Source organism: Eupeodes corollae, chromosome 1 (assembly GCF_945859685.1).
Source record: "Eupeodes corollae chromosome 1, idEupCoro1.1, whole genome shotgun sequence".
Classification (NCBI taxonomy): Eukaryota; Metazoa; Arthropoda; class Insecta; order Diptera; family Syrphidae; genus Eupeodes; species Eupeodes corollae.
Window position 1 is genome coordinate 264875787 of NC_079147.1, and position 23810 is coordinate 264899596.

Here is a 23810-nt window from a genome sequence, read left to right on the forward strand (position 1 = left end):
TGGCAATACTTTTGTTTTAACCATAACACTTTTGTAAATGCTATCTAATTTTTAAAGGTCAGCAAAGGCATTAAGTACAAGAATATCAAGTTTAACTTTATCTTACACAAAGTACATAAAGTCCTTACCTACCTCAATGTACGGTAGGTCGACGCTTACTTACTTACTTACTTAAGGTGGCGCTGCAGTCCTGTGTGAACTAGGGCCTTACCCAACAAACTTCTCCATCTAGCTAGGTCTCTAGCTAGATGTCTCCAGTTTCACGATCCAAGTTGGGTGAGATAACTTTCCACTTGTGTGTGCCACCTGATCCGCGATCCTCCTCTCCTGCGCTACTGTGGATTCGAAGACTTTCCGGGCCGGAAGATTGGTTTCCATACGCTCTACGTGACCCAGTCCTCTCAGTCGTTGGACTTTTACCCTTCTGGCTAAGTCTACGTCGCTGTGCCTGTACAGCTCGTCGTTCCATCTTCTCCTCCACTCTCCTTTTCTCCCGAACCGACGCAAGGTGCTTTCATCCGCTTTTTCCATAGTGCATGCTTCTGCACCGCATAGCAGGACGGGGATGATAAGGGTCTTATATAGCAACACTTTGGTCCCTCGAGAGAGGCCTTTACCACTCAATTGCTTTCTTAGTCCAAAGAAACAGCGGTTAGAAAAAGCTATTCTGCGTTCGATCTCAGCGCTGGTGTTGCTTTCTGCATTTACAGCGGAGCCAAGGTAGACGAAGTCTTTGACTACCTCAAAGTTGCGTCTGTCGATGGTGACGTTATGACCAAGATGTCGGTCTTGTGTGTCCTTTCTTCTTCAATACTAACAAAAGCCCCATTGCCATCACGCTGAGTTCTTCCGATTATGTCAATGTCATTAGCATATGCAGACAGACAGAGATAGTGCCTCTAGTGTTGACGTGTGAGCTCTGCACTATTCTTTCGAGTACGATGTTAAAAAAATCACATGACAGCGCATCACCTTGTCTAAAACCTTTTTTAACATCAAAAGGTTTAGTTAAGTTAAGTTGTTTCCAACTTTAAAGAGCAGCGTGAATTCTGCATGATCGTCCTGCACAAACGGACGAGTTTGGCAGGGATGCCAATACTAGACATGGCTCTATACAGCTCGTCCCTGTAGATGCAGTTATATGCGGCCTTGAAATCGATGAAAAGATGGTGTGTATCGATCGGATCTGCCATAATGTGAATATTTGATCGACTGTGGAGTTTCCTGTTCTATAACCACACTGATAAAGACAAAGAGCAGGTTGTTGACTATGGGCTTAAGAGGGTAACATATTACGGCAGATAATAAGTGGTGTTAAGTAGTTTGATTCCTCTATAGTTAGTGCAGTTCTCCTTTTGTCAGAATCAGGCAAAAAATACTGAAGTTCCATTTATCAAGCATTCTTTCTTCCGACTATTTAAGATAAGTTGCTGCATTCTCCTAAACAAATTATCTTCAGCTGATTTGAAGAGCTCGGCATTCAGCCATCTGTTATAGCGGCCTAATTAGACTTCAGCTTAGATATGGAAATCTTTTCTTCTTCTAAGTCGGGAGGACGGGAATGTTGGCTTTCATCGTATATGTTGAATGGATCATCCTGTCTGAGTGAAATTCGGTTCATCGTTGCCGTTATACAGTCTGCAGAATCCTTAGCATTGACTGCGGTTCCACAATGATGTTTCCACTTTCGTCTTTGCAGCTTCCAGTTCTAGGTTTATGGACTTGTTAATTCCGTTTCACCTGCTCATAAAACTTTAGAACTTCATTCCTACTTTTGAACCTTTCAACATCTACGACCTCACGCTTCTCATGCTCTCTCTTTTTCCTTCTGAGAAGTCGTTGTTTCTTTCGCCTCTTCTGCTCATAGAGCTCATGAGCAGCTCTCGTCCTTTTATGCAGCACCGCTTTGCGTTTCTGTTTTTTGGCTGCATTTGCTTGCCGACATTCCTCATCGAACCAGGGGTTTCTTATTGGTGGTTGCTTTAAACCCAGCAAGTATCTTCTCCCAGCATCTACCTGCTTTGCCTTGGGGTCTGGAAACCCGAAGTGCTGCAATGGCTACAACGTGGTTGTGGATCGAGTCAATGTTAGCTCCTCGGAAAGTTCTAAAATGAATGATGCTGAAAGCGTCAATCACATTTTGGTCAATTTGTTTGTCGGTTGATTGATCTGGAGAACTCCAAGTTCCTTTGTTGATGTTGAGGTGTACAAATCCGCGTTTGAATCTGTTATCAGAAGTTTTGTCATGCAGGTTGTTTTCCCCAATCATTCCCCCAAAGATGTCTGCAATGGTTGGCATTAAAATCGTACAAGTCAATTTTAATATCATTGCTAGACAATGGTTATATGCTTTGTCCAAGAGCTCGAAGAACGTTTCTAGGTGTTGCTGATTCATATAATATTTTTTTAGTTTTCTTTTTCTAATTATTTTACAATTGCACTTCAATTTGTTACTAAAATATATTTAAATTAATTTAATTTGTATTTATATTTATATTTGACAGGCACTCAAGAGGTTATTAATACCCTTATCATGTTTAAAGTTTAAATACAGTGCGAGCTTTAGCAAAAAAGGGAAGGATGAAAGAGAAGATACCAAAGCACTTTGGTCTTAAAGTTTGAATGTTAAAATAATAGGGAAAAACAGAGTTAGATAAAGCATTCCACATACTCAATGTGTGGTTAAGAAAAGAATCTCTATACTTGACAGTACGTCCGAAACTGAGCTCAAGAGTCAACTGATGAGCATTCTCAGAAGTACGAGTATTAGGCCGAATTGTTTGAGGCGGGAATGCAACTGGAAAGAACACTGTTTATAAAAATATCGGTAGGACAACGAAAGGCATGAAACATTGCTACGGTGTTCCAGTGACCTAATTGTTTCGGTTCAAAGCTCTTTTTTGGATCCTGTCCAAAATACTTAAAATTTTTTTGGGGGCACCTGCCCAAATATGACAGTTATATTCATGCTTTGGACGAATGAAGGCTTTGTAAATTACAGCCAGATGAGAAGGGGTATTAAATTTCTTGCACCGTCGGAGAAATACTAAGCATATCTAGCACCATTTTTGGCAATATCGAATATGTGATCCATTTCATAAGAGGTGATCTGTGAAACACATACCGAGTACTGAAAGTTTGTTAGTTTTCTGGATGCAAGTTTCACTCATAGATAGCGGCATCGGGGGTGGGTTACGCTTTAAGACGGGAGACAGCATTGAGTTTTCGAAGCATTAAATTCTACACGGTTTATAATTCCACATTAGACAATGCTGTCGGGATCAGAATTTAATGAGCTTATCATACGCTGCCGTTTAAATTCCACATCCGAAGAACAAGGATGTGAATCTAGAAACGAATATGAAAAGCTGAGAGTACTGTCATCAGCGAAACAGTTTATTTTATTAAAAGTTTATATATTTATATTTATATTTATATTTATATTTATATTTATATTTATATTTATATTTATATTTATATTTATATTTATATTTATATTTATATTTATATTTATATTTATATTTATATTTATATTTATATTTATATTTATATTTATATTTATATTTATATTTATATTTATATTTATATTTATATTTATATTTATATTTATATTTATATTTATATTTATATTTATATTTATATTTATATTTATATTTATATTTATATTTATATTTATATTTATATTTATATTTATATTTATATTTATATTCATATTTATATTTATATTTATATTTATATTTATATTTATATTTATATTTATATTTATATTTACATTTATATTTATATTAGTATTTATATTTATACAGTAAAAGTTTTAAAAATAATTTAAACTTACAAATATTTTTCTTAGTTTTCTTCTATTTTACTCAATTTTATTTTAATTATTGTTTATTTCAGTTTTGATCAAAATTTTAATGTTTAAGCATTTATTTTGTCTTAAATTTTATTAAAACCCCATCGAAAGATGATTAATAATCTAAAAGTCATTTATGAGGTCTTTATTATCTAAATCGTGGATTTTACTATAAGAATTTTAGAAAAAGTGGAAATTAATTTGACCCCAAATATCTCACAATATTTTGTTATAATTTTCGTATTTCATTTTTACATATTTTCCTCATTACTTTTTATTTCTAAAGCAGTTTAGATTTTAAAAAAAAACTCCCCGAAATGTCAATAGATGCAAATGTTACACAGGCTTTTCTCTAAGTGTATATAGTGTATCAACTGTTTCATCATGTGTCACAGTTCTATAAGTAATTTTATTAGAACTTTTAGACCGGCAGGCGTCGCGTCGTCGTCGCGTTTCTTCACTATACATTGAACTATTCTTTTAATCGGAAATTAATGTAAATAATTATAACCTTGATGATATTTCCAAATTATCGTTTTATGATTCCTTGAAGAAGAACGAATAAGCTCTTGTTAGTACGTGTGTTATTTGAACAATACGTGTGTTGTTTATATTTTCAAGTCGAAAATATTCTAATTTTTTTGACTCGATATTTAGAGCTTCACGTGCTTCAAGCTTCAAATGATATCCAATAGATACACAACAGTAGAAGCTAACTACTTTATGAAAATACAAATTAAAAAAAGCTACGAAATCGGAAATTGAAATTATGTATTATATCTTTTGACTTAAATCAAGCTGCTAACTGTGACTGTGACATTGAAGGAGGTAGAGTATATAGAGAGGGTGTGTGTTAAGTTCAGGTTAAGTTTGAATTTTAAACGTTTTTTCTTCAGACTTATTTACAAATTAGCTTTAGCCAGAACAGTGTTTGAATTTATCTGGCTAAGAGAAGTCGTGCTAGTGAATGTGCTTTAATGCCAATTAGTGATCGTAATTTTCTTAACATAAAACCCTTAAGTCCATAAGCCAAGCGTGACAAAGTAAGATAATAGTAAGATATTCTGTAATCTATGGCAGTTGTGGGAGGCTTGTTCTTAACGTGAAAAAAAGGCCTTAAATTGTTTTGTTTTTTACATGTTATTGTTTTATTATATGTACACTTGTACATATTGTTAAAATTTATAATCTTAAATGAAAATTGTAAAAAGAGTGTGAAGGACATTTTAATCAAACTTGTGATTCAATAAATGTACGTCAGTTTGTTTAAATACTCGTTAAACCTTGCTGTGATTTTATTGCATTCAATTTAGCCAGTTTTTAATATTGTTTAAATTTAAATAAAAAGATTTATTATTGTAGTGAAATATTTAAAAATAAATGGTATAGCAACGAGAATTGTATTAAAAGTTTAAATAATTTTCTATGATGAATCCGAAAATGATTTCTTAATTAATCGATTTTTAATTCATAAATTAAAAAATAAAATAAGTGAAAAGAATACAGTTCTGTGGTCTGTGTAGAGTTTTTTAATAACTGATATAACAAATAAAATGTATGTTAAAAACTTCTTACTTAATTTACTATGCTGATTGCGTTATCGAAAACAATATTGATCAAGATTTTAACAATGCAAGTTTAATTATTATTTATAATTTTATTGCTAAAGTTTCTTGTGTGACATTTTTAAAATAATATTCAAAAATAATGCAATGTTGCTTGTCGAGTGTGAGTATGAATGAAGGATAAGTAAGAATGAGTGAAGATGAGTTATTAGTTGTGAGGATTGATGAGGATGAGTGAAGATGATTGAGGATGACTGAGGATGACTAAGGATGACTGAGGATGACTGAGAATGAGTGAGGATGAGTGAGGATGAGTGAGGATGAGTGAGGACGAGTGAGGATGAGTGAGGATGAGTGAGGATGAGTGAGAATGAGTGAGGATGACTGAGGATGACTGAGGATTAATGAGGATGAGTGATTATGAATGAGGATGAGTGAGGATGAGTGAGGATGAGTGAGGATGAGTGAGGATGAGTGAGGATGAGTGAGGATGAGTGAGGATGAGTGATTATGAGTGAGGATGAGTGAGGATGAGTGAGGATGAGTGAGGATGACTGAGGATGACTGAGGATTAATGAGGATGAGTGATTATGAATGAGGATGAGTGAGGATGAGTGAGGATGAGTGAGGATGAGTGAGGATGAGTGATTATGAGTGAGGATGAGTGAGGATGAGTGAGGATGAGTGAGGATGACTGAGGATGACTGAGGATTAATGAGGATGAGTGATTATGAGTGAGGATGAGTGAAGATGAGTGAGGATGGGTGAGGATGAGTGAGGATGAGTGAGGATGAGTGAGGATGAGTGAGGATGAGTGAGGATGAGTGATTATGAGTGAGGATGAGTGAGGATGAGTGAAGATGAGTGAGGATGAGTGAGGATGAGTGAGGATGAGTGAGGATGAGTGAGGATGAGTGAGGATGAGTTAGCATGAGTGAGGATTAATGAGGATGAGTGATTATGAGTGAGGATGAATGAGGATGAGTTTGTTTTTTATCTCCCAAAAACAAACATACAATACAATCTAATCTTTCCTTCAAATTTTTCTGAAAATATGCCTCTTTAAAAATGTTAAAAACAACCAAAACCGGGTTTTTTAAGGATAAGATAAAAATCAAAATATCTCTTAACAACCAACTTTATGATGATTTTACAAAGGACAAACATTTGTTTTCTTAAAAAAATATAAATAATTTAAGTATCACATGTAGTTTCTGGAAAATCTCATTATTTATGAGTCTTCTATTATGGAGTTTTGAGAAAACTTTGAATTGGATACTCTCTCATAGTTTTGAAAAATACGTTTTGTACTTTATTTTAAGGAGTGATTCTGAATCAAACCTAAAATTTAAACTATTTGCCTTGCGTTTAAAATTCCCGTTGTAACCATTATTTTTATATTTTTAATAAATTTTAAAAATTGGGTAGAGTAGAATTGTGTAGACAACAGATCAATTACAAGATCAAAACTTACTTACAAACCGTTTTGCCTTTTTCTGTTGAAACCCTTCTTAGCATGAATTTTTTTTTATCGAATATTATATACAATAATATAAATATTTCAACTGAATATAAAAAAAAAACTATTTCAGATTTTATTGAATGAAAAGCTACTTCATAAATTTAGATAGCCTCAAAAATCCCTCTATCCATGTTTTATTCCAATTTTAAGAATTAATTTCTCAAAAACCTGACTCGAATGAAAAAGGCCCTCAGGCAAAGTTCATTTTGTATTACTTAAAAATATACTTACTTACTTCTAATATTACTTATATATCAAGATAATACGATAAGTATATAAAAATATCACGAATAGTGCGCGTTTTGTAATTTTTCTAAACCAGAAACAGGAAAACTTCTCGAAAACACCATTCGGAGTAGTCAATAGAAAAAGCATTGAGTAAAAAGGAGTTGAGATGCGACTCTTTGCAATAGGAAAATTTTTAGTTGAGGAAGTTCTAATTAGCTATAATATATAATAATTATTGGAGTTTAGTTACTTTTTCGGCAAAGTATTCTCGATGTTAAATGTCAAATTTTGGATGATATTTTTTCAAGATTTAATGTTCTAAAAAGTTCTACCAATAAGGTGCATAAAAGGTCTTAGAAATAGGAAATTAAATCCTCTACGAAGTATTTTTGTTTACATAAAAACCATTTTGTAGTTAAAGTTGTGGGGCTATTAGCTTTATACATTTTGTGTCTTAACAAATTCTTCTATGAAAACCATTGATAGTTCTGTTATCTACACAGTCTTTGTAAGTGTTTTTAACATTGACAGTTTGGTTAAGTTTAAAAATTGTCAAGTTCAAAATGTAAATTTTTTTTACATGGGGTGAATTAAATTAAATTCTTTTTTAATCATTGTTGTTACTTTGTTTGTAATTGTTATATATAAGACATATTTCGCAAAAAGCTTTTTAAAGAAAATAAATTTGAATAACAGCAGCAAATTTTATCGTAATGTAAATTGTCTGAATGATAATTTACTATGCCATAATTAAAATAATTGATGGAACATTTAATAAGCCTTAGACAATCGCAATAAAAAAATGACCTCATTTAATACGAAAAGATTTGGTCACAATGATGATATGTCTTAGAAATTAAATGTGCATAACCCAAAAAAAAAGTGAAAATACCATAAAGCAAGGTACCAATTATCTTTACTCTCATAACGTTAACTTAAATTTGGTAATAGATAAAAGTTTATTTAATAATTATACTTGTTAAACTGTTATTTAAAGACAATAAAAGTCAACGCAGAAGTAGGTAAATACCTACTTAGGATTTGTACATGGTAAACAAGAAGTTATCTTCTTTGGTTGGTAACACAGAAAACATGTTAGGTACTAAGACTTCCCTAATTTTTTGAGGTTTTTTAAATTTATTAACAGCTTAAAATATTAATCAAATATATTTAAACTTACAATTTTTGACTTAGTAAATGTTAAACGTTTTTGAGGCTTCTATTTTTTGACAATTTAGTGTGTAAACTCATTTCCATTGATGCAAAATTTATCTGTTTCTTACTTCCCCACATCTTACAAATCTTTAGTAAGATAAAGTTAAAAATATCAGACTTAAATAAAAAGCACCTTAAGATTCTTGCTCTAGTTTTAAGAAATTCACTTTTTTTGGATCTTGGGTTAAAAGCGTCTCAAAAATGATTGCTCTTCTTCTTGCTTTGAAAAACACCTACGATTTTTCCACAAGTTGGCATCCTCAAAGTTTCTGACTAAAAATAAAGAAATGAACACTCCGCTACACTTATTAAATAAATAATATTTGCCAAGACTCAATTGACAAGTAAAAACCTAAACAAAACATTTATTATTTTTTTTTTTTTGAAAGTTGTATTCTTATTTTTCACGTTCACCACATTTTTAGTCGCGATATTTGAATTCTTTGATTGTGAAAGATACGCCTGTTTACAGTTTTTAAATTGATTATTTACTTTCCATTGAAAGTTTTTTATAAACGGTTCGATTTTTCGAATTTGCAATTTCCCCAGAATAGAAATAAAAGGGTTTTTACGTTCGGGATACATTTTCATGAGCCATATCTCAAGAACCATCTGATATAAATAAATAAATTAGATGGCGCCTAGAGCCTAGAAACTAACAACACTCAACCATTTCTGTGTGCGAGTACTGTTGTCAGGGATGGAGGGGACCTATAGTTTTAAGCCGAATCTGCACGGCTAATTCGAGAAAGCAAGAATAACTTTTGGAGAATTTGTCAATTCGCCGCAAGAAGCAATACCGGTGAAAAGAACTTTCGAATGCACAAGCAGGGATTGAAGCCAAGACATCTGGCACGACCATCCAACGCACTCACCATCATCCCACGGGTACAAGCGTCTGAGATATCGACTTTAAATAAATTTCGTTTTATAAATAATAAGATCAAAAAATGCAGAAAGGACTTTCAACTACAGTAACTTCAATTCAATTTTGATCATTTAACCAATCTAGGAACTGGGTTTTGGTTAAGTGATGGTTTCCAGCAAAAGTATCCAGCAAGGTTGCGTCGAGGTTAGTTACAAATCGTACATAATTTAATGGTACAATTCCGGAAGGCCCTTGTATTTAAATTGAGCAAGCCACTGCGTGCGTTGGACTGTTAGGCCAGAGGTCTTGGGTTCGATCCTGCCTATGCCATCTAAAGTCTTTTCACGGTTACTACCTCTTGCGAGGAATTGACAAATTCTCCATTCCACATTTCGAGAGATCACTATTTCTGATTTTTCAAGATTGACTGTTATACTCCATTTGGCGCAGTAGTTAATAAAACTTTTTTTCCAACTTCTAGTAAAGTTGCACATTCAGAGAACTTGTACTAAAGTTGCACATTCAGAGAGTATTAAAATGTCATTAGTATACAATAGAACGTTAATTCTTAGATCTTTCACAATAAATACTCTTGGAAGCTCGGTGTGAATGTCGTGTACTCAAAACACATCTTTGAAAACCTTTATTTGTTGAAAAAACGTCAGATCTATTTTTAACATCCCACATCCCAACACTAGAATGTTTATCATTTTTGCGGAGATACAAAGTGTAGTCAACTTCTAAATATTTAGTTCGATAAAATTAGTTGTTACGATACGCAGTTTGAATAATTTTTTTTTGTCAGCCCAGGCTATAAGCCTATTAAGGAGCAAGAAAGACAATCTACTATGGTTCTAGAGTTGCCTTTTTTTAATATCAGTTATATGAGCAATTCTTTGAACGAGGTTCGAATGATTTCTGTTTCAAAAATGTCGCTGAATAACCTGAAAATGTCATTAATATGTGCTGGACTGGCATTCTTATAAAATTCGTTCGTAAACAATCTTGTTCTTCTTTATGTTATGCGATGCTCTAATTGCAGGTGCATATATCAGCACATCAGGAGGGTATTGACTCTACTGGCTCCGACAGAAGTAGTTTATAATTTAATCTTTTCCGTAGTTGAAACGATTTTTGGATTATAATCTCTTATTCTAATCTAAACCATTCTTTTGGAGCGTTTACAGAATTTCGTTGAGTGATAATTTTCTGACAGTATTCACGTTTTTCATAGCTTTAGGTATATAGCATAACAGTTTTTTGGTAAAACTCGATTTCGATTGGCTCAGGAATAATTTTATCTTTTACAAAAATATTTTGTTTACATTTAGCTTGTCAGTCTTTAAATACAAAATAAAATATTATACATGATTAAAAAAAATTGAGTCGAATATCTTGAGAATAATACCTCTTTGCTTGGCCTACGATGCAGTCGTTATCTTTTCGAAGCGTATGTCTAATCCATTGCCACTTACGCCACTTAATAGAGTCTATAGGTTCCTTACCTGTCATTCTATGAAGGACCTCATTGGATATTCGGTTTGACTAGAAAATCCTTAATATGTTGCGAAGACATATTCACGAAGGTTTGCAACTTTCCTGTAATGGTTTAAGTAACCTTCCAGGTGCTGCACCCATAAACAAGCACAGATTCGACATTTGTGCTAAACAGTCGTAGCTTTGTTCTTAAGCTGATAGAGCTATTCCTTAAAATATTCGACAGCATACCGAACGCCGCTTTTCCTTTGCCGATGCGGCAGATGACATCTTGTTCGGTCCTTCCAAGGTATTGAAAGCTCTCCACTTTCTCCACCTGTTGCAAGGAAATATTTATTCGAGAGGGTGGTCAGGTTAAGAAGCCGATCACTTTTATTTTGTCGGAATTAGTTTTCTACTAAAATTTAAAACAGCATTTCAAATTAATTTTTAAAATCGGCTTATGTGATTTTTTTTCCAATTATCTGAACTTCATTGAAATAAAATTCCTTTTTTTCTCTCGCACTGATTTTTAACTGAAACGGACTGTGATATTAACAATCGTCAACTTGAAATTTGGCTAAATTGTCGCATTGGATACCAAAAATTTAAATATGAAAACCTTAATTTAAAAAAATTGAAAATTGACCAATAGTCAATTGTCAAATGACTATTGAAAAGTAAAGAGGATGCATTTTTTCTGTCTGTGTAACTGTTTTTATTTTTTCATCAAAGACTTTTTATCAATTTCTTTTACTTCGATACGATTATAAATAAATATTAGACATTTAAATTTTGAAACCCTTCAAAACTGTTATAAACCTTAGTACCTTAAACCATTTCACAAAGCAAAAGAACATTTTTACGCTGACCACTTGACGTTGACTGACCAGTAATGGAATTTATTCTTTTGGTAGAGGCACATTTTCAGAATTTGTTTCGCTTCAATTTGAATTTGATTTAACGTTGGTGTTGTTTTTCAAGCCCAACGTTACAACTTAATGGCTCTCAACTATTCTAGACAAGATATGCCAAAAACAAAAAAAATTGCTCAATTCGAAAAATAAATTGTTTTGTCTATTTTATTCTTGACATTGCATTTTCCATTTCATTTTTAGAATTTCCAATTAACAGTGTCACGATGTCAACTCTTCAACTATTACTCATTGGCCTCGCATGTGTCACGTATGATGTCAATGCTCGTACAACAAAACCTTCCAAAGGTCAAAAGCCCAACATTGTGATTATCCTGGTAGATGACATGGTATGAATTCGAATTCCAATTTAAATTCTTTTTTTCCTTTAGTAGTTCTAATTAATTTGCATTTCCTGAACTTTACATGAACTCAACAATCAAAAACCAAACAACAAAAACAAAAACAACAACTTGAACCCAAAATTAAAAACAAAAAAAAGGGAATTAACGATGTGAGCTTTCATGGTTCGAATCAGATTTTAACTCCGAACATTGACGCACTCGCTTATAACGGTGTAATTCTTAATCGACTATATGTGCCAAGTTTGTGCACTCCGTCACGTGCCACTTTGCTAACAGGAAAATACCCCATCCATACAGGTAGGTAAAAATATATCCTTTTGGTCCTAACAAGCCAGAGACAGGGAGAGAGAGAAATTTATTGGTTTTGTCCTTTAATTTGAATTTTTTAAACTTTTGTATGTTCTTAATTTAATCTTTTATTTTGTGTTTCAATTTTAATCCTGGTTTCCGGTTGCGCTCTTATTCCATCATACCCACTGTTGGACTGGGCTTTGTGCAAATATACCTCCGTTTATCCGTTGCGTGTTTGTGCGTTGAAATTATAATGAAGGCACCCAGCATTCGGTTATAATTAACGATCAACCATGGGGATTACCGTTGAATGAACGCACAATGCCAGAACTATTTCGCGATGCTGGTTATTCGACGAACTTAATTGGAAAATGGCATTTGGGTTTCTCGAAGAAGGCTTACACGCCCACGCTAAGAGGATTCGATTATCATGTGGGTTATTATTCAGGATACATTGATTATTATGTCCACGATATGGCCATGTTGGTGAGTAAATGATTGTTATTATAATTTTACTATAAATATGTTGTATTGAGACAAAAATAACCAATGAAGGAGTAAGATTATTTTAAAAGCCATTTCTCTGAACAAGTAGGATATTTTGAGACTGATTCACACCGAAACAAAATTCTAGTTATTAAGGTCACTTAGGATGTCATTTTAATGGGCTAGATTTGTCAAATTGAAAATTTTGACATTTCTCGACGTTTCAAGGTCTCATGTTGTATTGTATGTTTTTAGATCTCCGAAGCTTAGCTTTTCTAGTGCCATGTCTTAAGAACCCCGGATGAATATTGACTTCAAATAAAGTTGTATTTTTTAGATTATTAGCTGACCCGGACAAGCGTTGCTGTAGCTAAGGTTTTTTTGTGATATTACATTGTTGTTAATTATTTAAGGAGAACGGTACTGCCTTAACCATTGTTACATAGAAATTATTATTTACAAACCAAGACGGAAACGTTGAAGCTGTTATATAGATTAACTGGTATATCGAAATTTTCGTACAGTTGATCTAAAGCAAAAATCAATACATTAATAATAATTTTATTCAAGTTTCTAACAAATGAGTATATTACAAAGTCTTTAGTTAATATTATGTATAATTTAAACTTATATAATTCACAAGAACATTCCCAAGTACATGAACCTCGAACCGAAGGCTGCAAAGACGAAAGTGGAAACATCGTAGTTGAACCGCAGTCAATGCTGAGGATATGGAAGGACCACCTCTGGAGACTGTATAACAGCGACGACGACCGAATTCCGCTGTCAAGCAGGATGATCCATTCAACAAAGACGACAAATTATAACAATTCCGTCTTCCCGACGTAGACGAAGTAAAGCGAGCATGGCTTAAAAGCCGAGCCATTCAAAGCAGGTGGAGATAAGTTGGTTGGTTAGGAGCATGCACCAACTTATCTGTAAGATATGGTCGGAAGTAAGCACGTCCGATGAATGGAACCTTAGTATTCCATTTCCCGATTCTTAAAAAGGAGACCTTCTAAACAGCAACAACTATAGGAGCATCAGTTTACGTAATATCGCTTACACAATCTTCTCTGCAGTAATATGTGGACGTCTAAGGCCTATTGGCAACATAACCTGATAGGTCTTTATCAGTATGGTTTTAGATCAGGAAAATCCACAGTCGGTCAAATGTTAACATTACGGCAGATCCTGGAAAAAAAAACCAAAAACGTTAAATCAACACCCATCATCTTTTCATAGATTTCAAGGCCGCATATGACAGCACTTCAGAGGCGGCTTCACTGATTGCATCTTGGCAATGTCGCGACATTTTTTCGATACATTGTGTTAGCGGCACAGAACTTCGAGAGAGGTTACTTCTAACTCGTTCGGAGAAGGATTTGGCAATCTCTTGCGATTGTAGCCGTTCGACGTTGTACCTTCTCTCAGCATCTCCCTATTTTCAACCCGAAGTGCTACCTTGGCTACAACGTGGTAGTGGTCCGAGTCGATGTTAGCTCCTCTGAAAGTTCGGACAATCATAATGCTAAAAGGTGTCTGGCGTTGATCGCAATCTGGTTGGCGGTAGATTGATCTGGAGGTCTACAAGTTCCTTTGTGGATGTTGAGGTGTGGAAAACGCGTACTGGCTACCATGACGTTTCGCACCGCAATAAAATCTATGAGCCTTGATCCATTTTCTGAAGTATTGTCTTGAAGGCTGTTTTTCCCGATTATTCCACCAAAAATGTCTTCCCTTCCTAGTTTGGCACTAAAATCGATAAGGAAAATTTTAATATCGCAACTATGGCACTGCTCATATGTTTTGTCAAGAGGTCGAAGAAAATATCTTTGGTGTTGTGAATGTTGCCGAATTTAGCCTTGATGCGTTTGGTCATGAGGCGCTCGTTGATGTACTTACCTATGGCTCAAGACTTCTTGCCTAAGTCTGGCTCCAATGACAAAGCCGCATCCAAATAAGCGCTGTTGGTTTTCGTGGTAGCAGTCACCATAGTAAATATCGCAGTTTTTCATCCTCTTTTTGCCCGGCCCATTGCATCGTAACTCTGGATGTCGGTGATGTCTGCTTTATAGCAGTCAAAGGCCTACGCTAATCCCCGGCTGCACGTGGTCTGTTAAGTGACCTAACATTCCACGTGCATATCCAAAATTTGTTGTCCTTAATTTGTTTGCCAAGGGTGTCAACAGTAAATCCGTCCATATGCGAGGCTTGTTGGTGCTTCGCAACTACGATGTTTGTACGTGGCCAGGAAGTCACTCAATGTGCACACGATCTTCACCACTGGGAGATGAGGGTAAGAGTTGATAGACAGAGGTGGGTTTTGAGAAAAACCTGTGGACGCTTGAATGCACATGTCTACCGGTAAAATAATAGACAAATAATTTGCAATAAAATAACATTGGGATCATAAATTGAGATGTTTCAAGTTGGATCAAACTGCACACGGTGAACATACATATTTGATTAAAATCGGTTAAGTGGTTTAGGAGTTCATCGGGGAGAAACATTGTGGCTCGTAATTTATATACAATAAGAACATATCATTAAAATATAAAGAAACGACTATCAAAAGAATTCACTTTGTGTTTAAAATAAAAGTGAAATATTTAGTTGACCCGGAATATCTCACGAATGAATAATGCTATCGACTGCAATTAAATTTAGCTGATAGCTATTATTGTTTATTTTAAAAATGATATTACCTGCATAATGATTATATCCGACAATAAGAATAACGTTTTTGAAATGGTTTAAGTTGATTTATAATTTGCAGTTTTTAAATTCAACATCATGGTTGATAGTTCCACTTTGACTAATAATTAAGCACAGCCCAAAATGTCAACTACTTTCTCTTCTGCAGATGAACAAACAAAAGAAAAAGTTTTAGAAAAGAAGCCGAAAAAACTCAGTGCTTGCTAATAATTCTACCCCCACCCTCAAAACAAATAAATTTCAATATCACCCCAATAATTACAGATTCCACCCGAACAACTTATATACCTCCGATATCTTACTCACACTCAGATTCTAATAGTGTCTCCGTTATTAGAACAGTAATAACCAATTCCATCCCTATAAAAGCTGTCTTCAAATTAAAAATAATGTTTGTATCTCGTCTGGACCCAGTTACAATCCCAGAAGACATAATTTCTTATTTAGTATCTACCAAGAACATACCTTGTAAGTCATCTATTCGTTATACTAAGATCAGTAACCCAAAAAGCTTTGTTTTCTGTTTTAAATAAGTAACGAATTTTCCAAACGACGCATTCGTTTTGACAGAAACTTGGCTTTAATAAGTTCAAAGTTTACAAAAATGCAAAGAATTTAGATAAAAATGTTCTCATAATATTAAAAAAAAGGATTTTTATCTTCGTCTGAAGGTTTTTCATTTCAATTTATCAATTGAACTGGTCTTTGTAAAGATAATGATACAGACTAAGACTAATTTTATTCTAAACGTTTATATTCCCCCAATAAGTTTGAGTCTATTCAAAACTTACATTCTCGATTAACATTTTCTAATATTGTTGAAGTAGTATAAAATTTGCTAAAATCCTAAAAATACACGAAACAAATGCGTTCAATGCGAAACAAAGGAAATAAGGTGTTAAAAACTTACCTCAAAACTCTGCCTCCAATCAACTTCTCTTTTTATGTTGAACCCTTTGATGAATTTAAATCACTTTCTAATTTCGTATGTTATGATATGAGCACCTCTTTGAAAGAGAATTCCAAAAAATTTTGGAAACTTGTCAACTTAACGAAAAAATCCGATGGCTTTCCACTTAACTTCTCTTACAGAAACTTTTGATCAAAAATACTCCATTTACATAATGGAGTATTTTTGCTTTTGATTAGATAACAACGTTAACGCCTTGCAACTACCTTCCGTGAGTCATTTATTAATAGCCCTATAGTTGTTGATGAAGTATATTCTATCCGTGTTGAATGAAGACTACTTCAGCTAGTCCCGATGGTATTCCCCCGATAGTATTAAAGAAGTGTAGAAATGCTTTAGTTGAACCCCTTACGTTCATGTTCAAACTTTTCCTAAAATAGGAACACTTTCTAGTATGACAAGGCCGATATAACAACCCATTTGCAAAACTTTCTTGCATTCCTAAACTTTTTGAAAAAGTTGTTTGTTTCAAACGCTTTAGAACAAGGCTCAGTATGAAATGAAACGTAAAATAAATCAAGTGACAGCTGTCAAAAACATCAACTCCAAAAAATTTTAAACCTAACATACTTCTAAATAAACATCCTTTATACGAATCTAAGAACTTTTGTCTCCAGAATTTTGTTTAAAGAGAGAATTGCACCCATGTAATGTCCTAACATATTTAAAGTAAGTTTCAAATCTAACAAAATAATGCTGTTTTAATTTATTTCAGAATAAGAACTATAGTCGAGGATATGATTTTAGAAGGAATCTCGATATCAACGAAGAAGGTCAAGGAATATATGCGACGGAATATTTCACAAACGAGGCTATTAGAGTTGTTAAAAAACACAATAAAAATCAACCATTATTCTTGCTAATGAGTCATTTGGCTGTGCACACAGGAAACGAAGATAATCCTATGCAGGCTCCACCTGAGGAAATAGCAAAATTCAGTCACATTAGCGATCCGAAAAGAAGAATTTATGCAGGTAAGTTAGTTAATTGTTTTTTAATTTAATAAAATGGTGAAAATATAAACATGTTGCTAGAAAAATTGTCCTCTAATGATAAGTTTAACGCATTAAAGTGTTATTTGTATTTGTTTACTTTACAAATGTCAATTTGACATTTGCTATCATTGGGCAGGTTCAGACAACATTAAGGACTTCCTTTCCCGCCAACTGCGTTCTGTGAACGTACATTTTCACCAAGGCAGCTAGTTAGTTTTTTAAGTGTCATAGAATTCAAAACTCGGATCTTTACCTAATTAACCTCTACTTGTCTCCAACTGTCTACAAAACAATCCTCAGGCAGTTGAATGTAGAAATTATGATTAGCTGTCATTTTGACATTAGTGGGATTGCCTTGATAGTTAGATAGGTTGGGCAGCTTCAGGCGACATAAGGGACTTGAAAGTAAGTCAAGTTTCTAGTATCGATTGGTCAGCGGCCCAAAAAATGCCTTCCAATTAAGGCAACTTTATTGAAAAGTAAGTCAAGAAAAATCTCCTTAACTATCAAGTCAAGTCAACTTATGTCAAAATGACAACTGATCATGTTTTTTCATTCAAGTAAAAGCTGAGCATTACTACTCTATAATTTGTTTATTTTCTGCACAATTTTATTTAATGTTTTCTGAAAAAGGGTTCCTTAATAATTTGAAAAAGAAAAAAGAGGCTGGGATGCGACCCACACTGATAACTTCCTATCCCGTCGGTCGATTTGTCTTGCTTAAAAGTTTGACTATATGTATTTTTACCAAATTTGCGCACTATTTTTTGTAGATTTTATTTTTTATGAAAAAAACGGACTGTTTGATTTTTGTATAAAAATTGCTGAATATTGAAAACAATATTTTCTCTGAAATAAAATATGTTTAAAGCCAATATTTTTAATGTTTGAAAAGCTTTTTGAGTCGAAAATCAATTTTTACCAACTTTTATACATTTTTTTTCAGGTTTTTATTATTTGTAAAGAAAACTGTCAATTAGATTTTTCTCAAAATTTGTCCTTATGTTGAAAACAATATTTTTTAAAAGAAAAAATTAGTAAGAACCTATTATCTCAAAGTTTTCAAAAGATATTTGAGTCGAAAATTATTTTTTGCGAACTTTTGTTATTTTTTTTTCGGTTTTTAATTTTTTGTCCAAAAACTGTCAATTCGATTTTTTTCAAACTTTAACTAAATGTTGACAACAAGATGTTTTGAAAGATAAAAGTAAATTAAAGCCAATATCTCAAAGTTTTGAAAAGATATTTGAGTCGAAAATCAATTTTTACCAACTTTTATACATTTTTTTTAGGTTTTTATTATTTGTAAAGAAAACTGTCAATTAGATTTTTCTCAAAATTTGTCCTTATGTTGAAAACAATATTTTTTATAAGAAAAAATTAGTAAGAACCTATTATCTCAAAGTTTTAAAAAGATATTTGAGTCGAAAATCATTTTTTACGAACTTTTGTTAATTTTTTTTTCGGTTTTTAATTTTTTGTACAAAAACTGTCAAATCGATTTTTTTCAAACTGTAACTGAATGTTGATAACAAGATTTTTTGAAAGATAAAAGTAAATTAAAGCCAAAATCTCAAAGTTTTGAAAAGATATTTGAGTCGAAAATCAATTTTTGTCAACTTTTATACATTTTTTTTAGGTTTTTATTTTTCGTAATAAAAACTGTCAATTCAATTTTTCTCAAAATATTATCAGATGTCAAAAACATTATTCTTCGTTGCACACAATTGTTTTAGAGATGAAATCGTATTTCAGTCGTAAAATTTTGGAGGTGACAAAATTTTTTTTTCAGTTTTATTGATTTATAATAAAACCGTTAAATTGATTTTGTTCAAAAAATATACCTGTTTGGTATCACGTTACAATATATTATTTAGGGTTAACCAAAATTTTCACCTTTTTTTTAAACTGCTATGGTGAAAAAACCACCCACGCAATTTTCTTGAGAGCCCTTTCTGCATCTTTCTGCTTTATTATCTGTATAACAAAATTTATTTGAAGTCGATATCTCTTCTGGTTCTTGAGCTATGGACGACGAAAAAAACGTCGCGAACGTACGTACACACGCACGCACAGACATCTTTCTAAAAATCTTTTATTTCGACTCTAGGGACCTTGAAACGTCGAGAAATGTCAAAACTTTCAATTTGACAAATCGGACCCATTACAATAACTTCCTATGGGAAGTTAATAAGTAAGTAAGTAATGTTGTTTATTTTACTTTATTGTTTCTTATATTTTTATGATTTGATTTAGTTCTTATACGAGTAGAATTAGTAATTATTTAACAAACGTGTTATTATTTCTTTAAACAAAAAGGTTCAACAATGATTTTTGTCGTGTGTCGTTTTTTCTAAGAACTTCAGTAGATCTATTATAGTGTTCATATCAAGTGAACCACTTCCTAATGTCTCTCGGCGAATACTTCTTAAAATTGGTCAAGTTCCCACAAAATGTGCAAGGGTCTCTTCTTCGTTTGAATTGCAGAGAGTACAGTTTAGATTTTCATGTTCTGTCCTTCGTGTTTCATTGAGCATAACGAGCCCTGCTCTTGCTTTCAGTGTGGAGACATCCAACACGTAAACTTTACCAGCAGTATATTCAAGCAAATGTTATAAGCTGTGTGTTCTCGTTTGTTGTGCTCGCGCTCGATTGTTTTAACTGCTACGCCATCCATAACCAGCTTAAACAGAGTTTTGTTAAATACGATCTCATCCAACTGCTCTACATCTTCCCGATTGAAAATCTTCATTTCAATTATCAGCTTGGCTAAAAATGTTGGTAACATGTTATTCGCGTAAGCACTGAGAACTCTTCCCACATAGTACAAATGGCATCTCATCGTGTACTCAAAGACAGGATTCAACGGACATTCAAGGTTCAAGACATAGTTGGGCGTCACACTTGGCAGACCCAGTACTTTTTTGTAGAAGTATCTTTGCATCTTGTCCACTTCATCATGTTCTAAGTCCCCCCATACTTGTGCACCATAACCGAGAATAGCCCTGGTAACCGCGTTAAAGATATCGATCTTAGAAGTTAATTTGACATCTTTTTTAGTGATAAACCGATTCCACGTACAATTTAAGTTCTATCTAGCTTGTTTAGCTCGTTTTTTGAAGTGTTCCGTTAGGCTTAGTCCGGAAGTTAGCCATATACCAAGGTACTTATATTTGCAATTTTCTTGTTGGCTAAGTCTACCACCTCCTTTTCTAAATACCTGTCGATTTCTCCAGGTTTATAACAAGATTCCACCGTTGACAGTATTCTGCCATTTTATTTATCATGCCTTGTAGAATGTCTGGCTTATCAGCCTATCAGCACAATGTCATCCGCATACATAAGCAATCGAATTTATAGAGTGCAAAAAATAGTGGACTCAGCAAGCAACCTTGTTTCAAACCAGTCGGACAATTGTCCCCCAACCGCAGCCGTTGTTTTATCATACAGATCTCTTATAATTCGGATGAGTTTCTCAGAAATCCCTAAGATTTGCCGTTTTAAAGTCAATGAAGAAACAGTAAACTTTCTTGTTGTCATTCATTTGAAGTTTTATGACATTGAAGAGGTTAAACAGATTATCAGCAGTGCTGTAGCCTTCTCGAAATCCAGCTTGGAACTCATTTAGTATACTATATTCCTTTTAACATTGTTGCAGTCTTGATAATAGAACTCCGGCAAAGATTTTTGCAATAGTATCCATAAACGATATCCCTCTTTAGTTTTGGACGATGTTCTGATCACCTCTTTTGTAAATTAGGAAAACAGTAGTTTTTTTTGAAATCTTATTCCACTTTTCCACATTCCAGCATTCGATTAAAAAGTTTAGCTAATATATTTATTGTTGATTGTGGGGCTTTGGTAAGGAACTCATATGGCTGGGGGTTGTCGAGAAGAGAAACAGCAAGATTTTGAGACATGCTTTCGATATGCACTGAAGGCATGAGTGGGTTGAGTAGCACTAAGAAATATTCTTTAAAGTCTGCACAAGCCAAAGCAATTCCTTTCACAAATACATTTATTTTCAGCTCTTTAGCTAAATTCCACCGGTCCTTAGACGTCTTCACCTCTTTCAGTTTTGAGCCAATAGATTTGGCGTACCCCTTTTTTGTGTTTTTACAAAGATTCTTGTAAGCTTTATTCGTTTGAAGATAAATTTCTTTAATACTTTGTGACGCATTTTCCTCAGTTTTTTTAACCAATAGAAGGACTTTTTTTTTGCATTTTCACACTTTTCATTATACCATTTCTTCTTACCTTCTAAAGAAATAAGTAATATTTCTTTACAATACAAAATACAAATCGTGATGGACTTGTAGCTTGCTTGAGGAGTGTTTTGTAGACAATACTGATTTTCGTAGTTTTTGTAGTATGAGCTTAAAGTAGAGGTTTGTAAAAAAAAGTTCTGAATTTGAAATTCATGACACTTTGAAAACTAATTAGTTGCCTTGGTCAAAATATACGTTCAAAGAACGTATCTCCTTTTCCTAGTGCTCACACTGTGTCTACATAATAAGGGTAATAAGTCCCCTTGAGTGTGCGCTTGTTATAAAAAAAAAAAAAAAAAGTTAACTGCAAATGAAGACCCTTATGTTGCCTGAACCTGCCCATTGTTCTTCACCAACTTTACAGTCAAATTTCCAATAAATTTGGTTTAAATGAAAGGCAATTTAAGCTCCCTTATGTCTTCTGAATTTGCTCATTGGCATGAATTATTGTTACTTTATATGATCTTAAACCCTTAGCACCCAGCGGTTGATAGCTTTGGAGCCATCCTTAAGATATTTGTTCAAAATAAAAGCTCTTTTAAATCTTAAAATGTCGTTTTTTTCATAAACAAATGTCATTGACCTACAAATTAATATTTTCTCTTCAGCTATGATTTCAAAACTTGACGAAAGTGTTGGAAAACTAATAGGAAGTCTTGGTGAGAGAAAAATGCTTGACAATACCATTATTCTATTCTATTCTGATAATGGAGCACCTACACAAGGAGTCCACAGTAATGCTGGATCAAATTATCCCTTCAGAGGTGTAAGTACATATATAAAATTGTATTTTATCAACCACAAACGACCTAATATATAACACTTTGTCTTTAGCAAAAACAATCACCTTGGGAGGGTGGAATTCGATCAGCTGGAGCAATTTGGAGTCCTCTAATCAAAAAATCCAAACTAGTTTCACATCAACTGATTCACTCAATTGATTGGCTTCCAACGCTGGCTTCAGCAGCTGGCATTAAACTTCCATCGAATTTAAAAATCGATGGCATAAATCTTTGGCCAACGCTTATCAATAACTATCGGCCAAAACCACGAAATTTCATTCATGTCCTGGACGATATTGATGGATATGTTTCATATCAGCGATCAAACTTAAAATACATCAACGGTACGGAATTCTGCCCAAAGTATGCTACTTGGCTGGGTGATCTTGAAGATAATCCTGATCCAAGATTATCCCAATACTCTGATCTTATTTTAGAATCACAGGTATCAAAAGCATTCCGAAGTTCTAATCTGTCAGCAATTGATATTGAAGAGCTAAGAATTGAAGCGACTTATGAGTGTAATACTAAAAATCTAACAACATTAGAATTGAAGGCTTACAAATGTGAACCTGCTATTGCTCCATGTTTGTTTGACATTGAGAAAGATCCATGCGAAATGTATAATATTGCTGCTGAGCATCCTCATATAATTGCTGAGCTAGAAGCTGATGTTGAATATTACCGACAAAGTGCTGTTGAAATTGCTTGGTTACCTGGAGATCCTTTGGCAAATCCTGGATTGCACAATAACACTTGGACTTGGTGGAAAGACTCGACTAGCAGTTCAAGTGCAATCAATAATTCGGCATTTAATTTAACAATATCTTTGTTATTAGTCTTAAGAAAATTGTGATAAATGTACTTATACCTAGTTTCTATTTGTTTCTTCAAAGTGGATATAAATAAGTTTTAAATGTAGGTTTTTTTTATTAACTAATTATTAAATATATATTTATAAGATATAAAATTGTATTTACAATTATTTTGCGATCAATTTTCATTACAACTCTGCAGGAGAAGGACGTTTTGGAGCAAACAGAACACAGATTTGTGTGAGACTCTATAAAATGTTAGCTTCAAATAACAAGGTCCAACGTTAATTCCGCCTTAAAGTCACACTTTGTTGAGTTCCAAAAAATAGTTGGCATTTCAAGGCGCTTTTACCCAATTCTGAATTTCAATTTATTTTATCCATTTGAAAAAACATTAGCAGGTTTCTGAATGACATATGATGGTAAAAATGTGGGTACATATTGTAGTTCTTGGCCCTCCAAGTAATACTGAATTATGA

General features: G+C 33.5%; 1 protein-coding gene across 6 annotated transcripts; it reads left to right on the forward strand.

The window, feature by feature from the left end:
- Positions 1 to 4269: 4269 nt before the first annotated feature.
- LOC129940342 (arylsulfatase B-like) lies at positions 4270 to 23454 on the forward strand. Of its 6 annotated transcripts, none has more exons than XM_056048650.1 (7): positions 4270 to 4681; positions 11846 to 11991; positions 12144 to 12303; positions 12557 to 12783; positions 17187 to 17445; positions 22343 to 22500; positions 22569 to 23454. In XM_056048650.1, exons 2-7 carry the CDS (start codon positions 11869 to 11871, stop codon positions 23370 to 23372), a joined length of 1731 nt encoding a protein of 576 aa, XP_055904625.1. In that variant the 5' UTR covers positions 4270 to 4681; positions 11846 to 11868; the 3' UTR covers positions 23373 to 23454. The 6 variants fall into 6 exon arrangements, with proteins under 6 accessions (XP_055904625.1, XP_055904623.1, XP_055904628.1 ...); XM_056048648.1 differs by lacking the exon at positions 4270 to 4681 and adding an exon at positions 4745 to 4896 and having other exon boundaries at positions 22569 to 23453; XM_056048653.1 differs by lacking the exon at positions 4270 to 4681 and adding an exon at positions 4765 to 4896 and having other exon boundaries at positions 11862 to 11991.
- Positions 23455 to 23810: the final 356 nt, after the last annotated feature.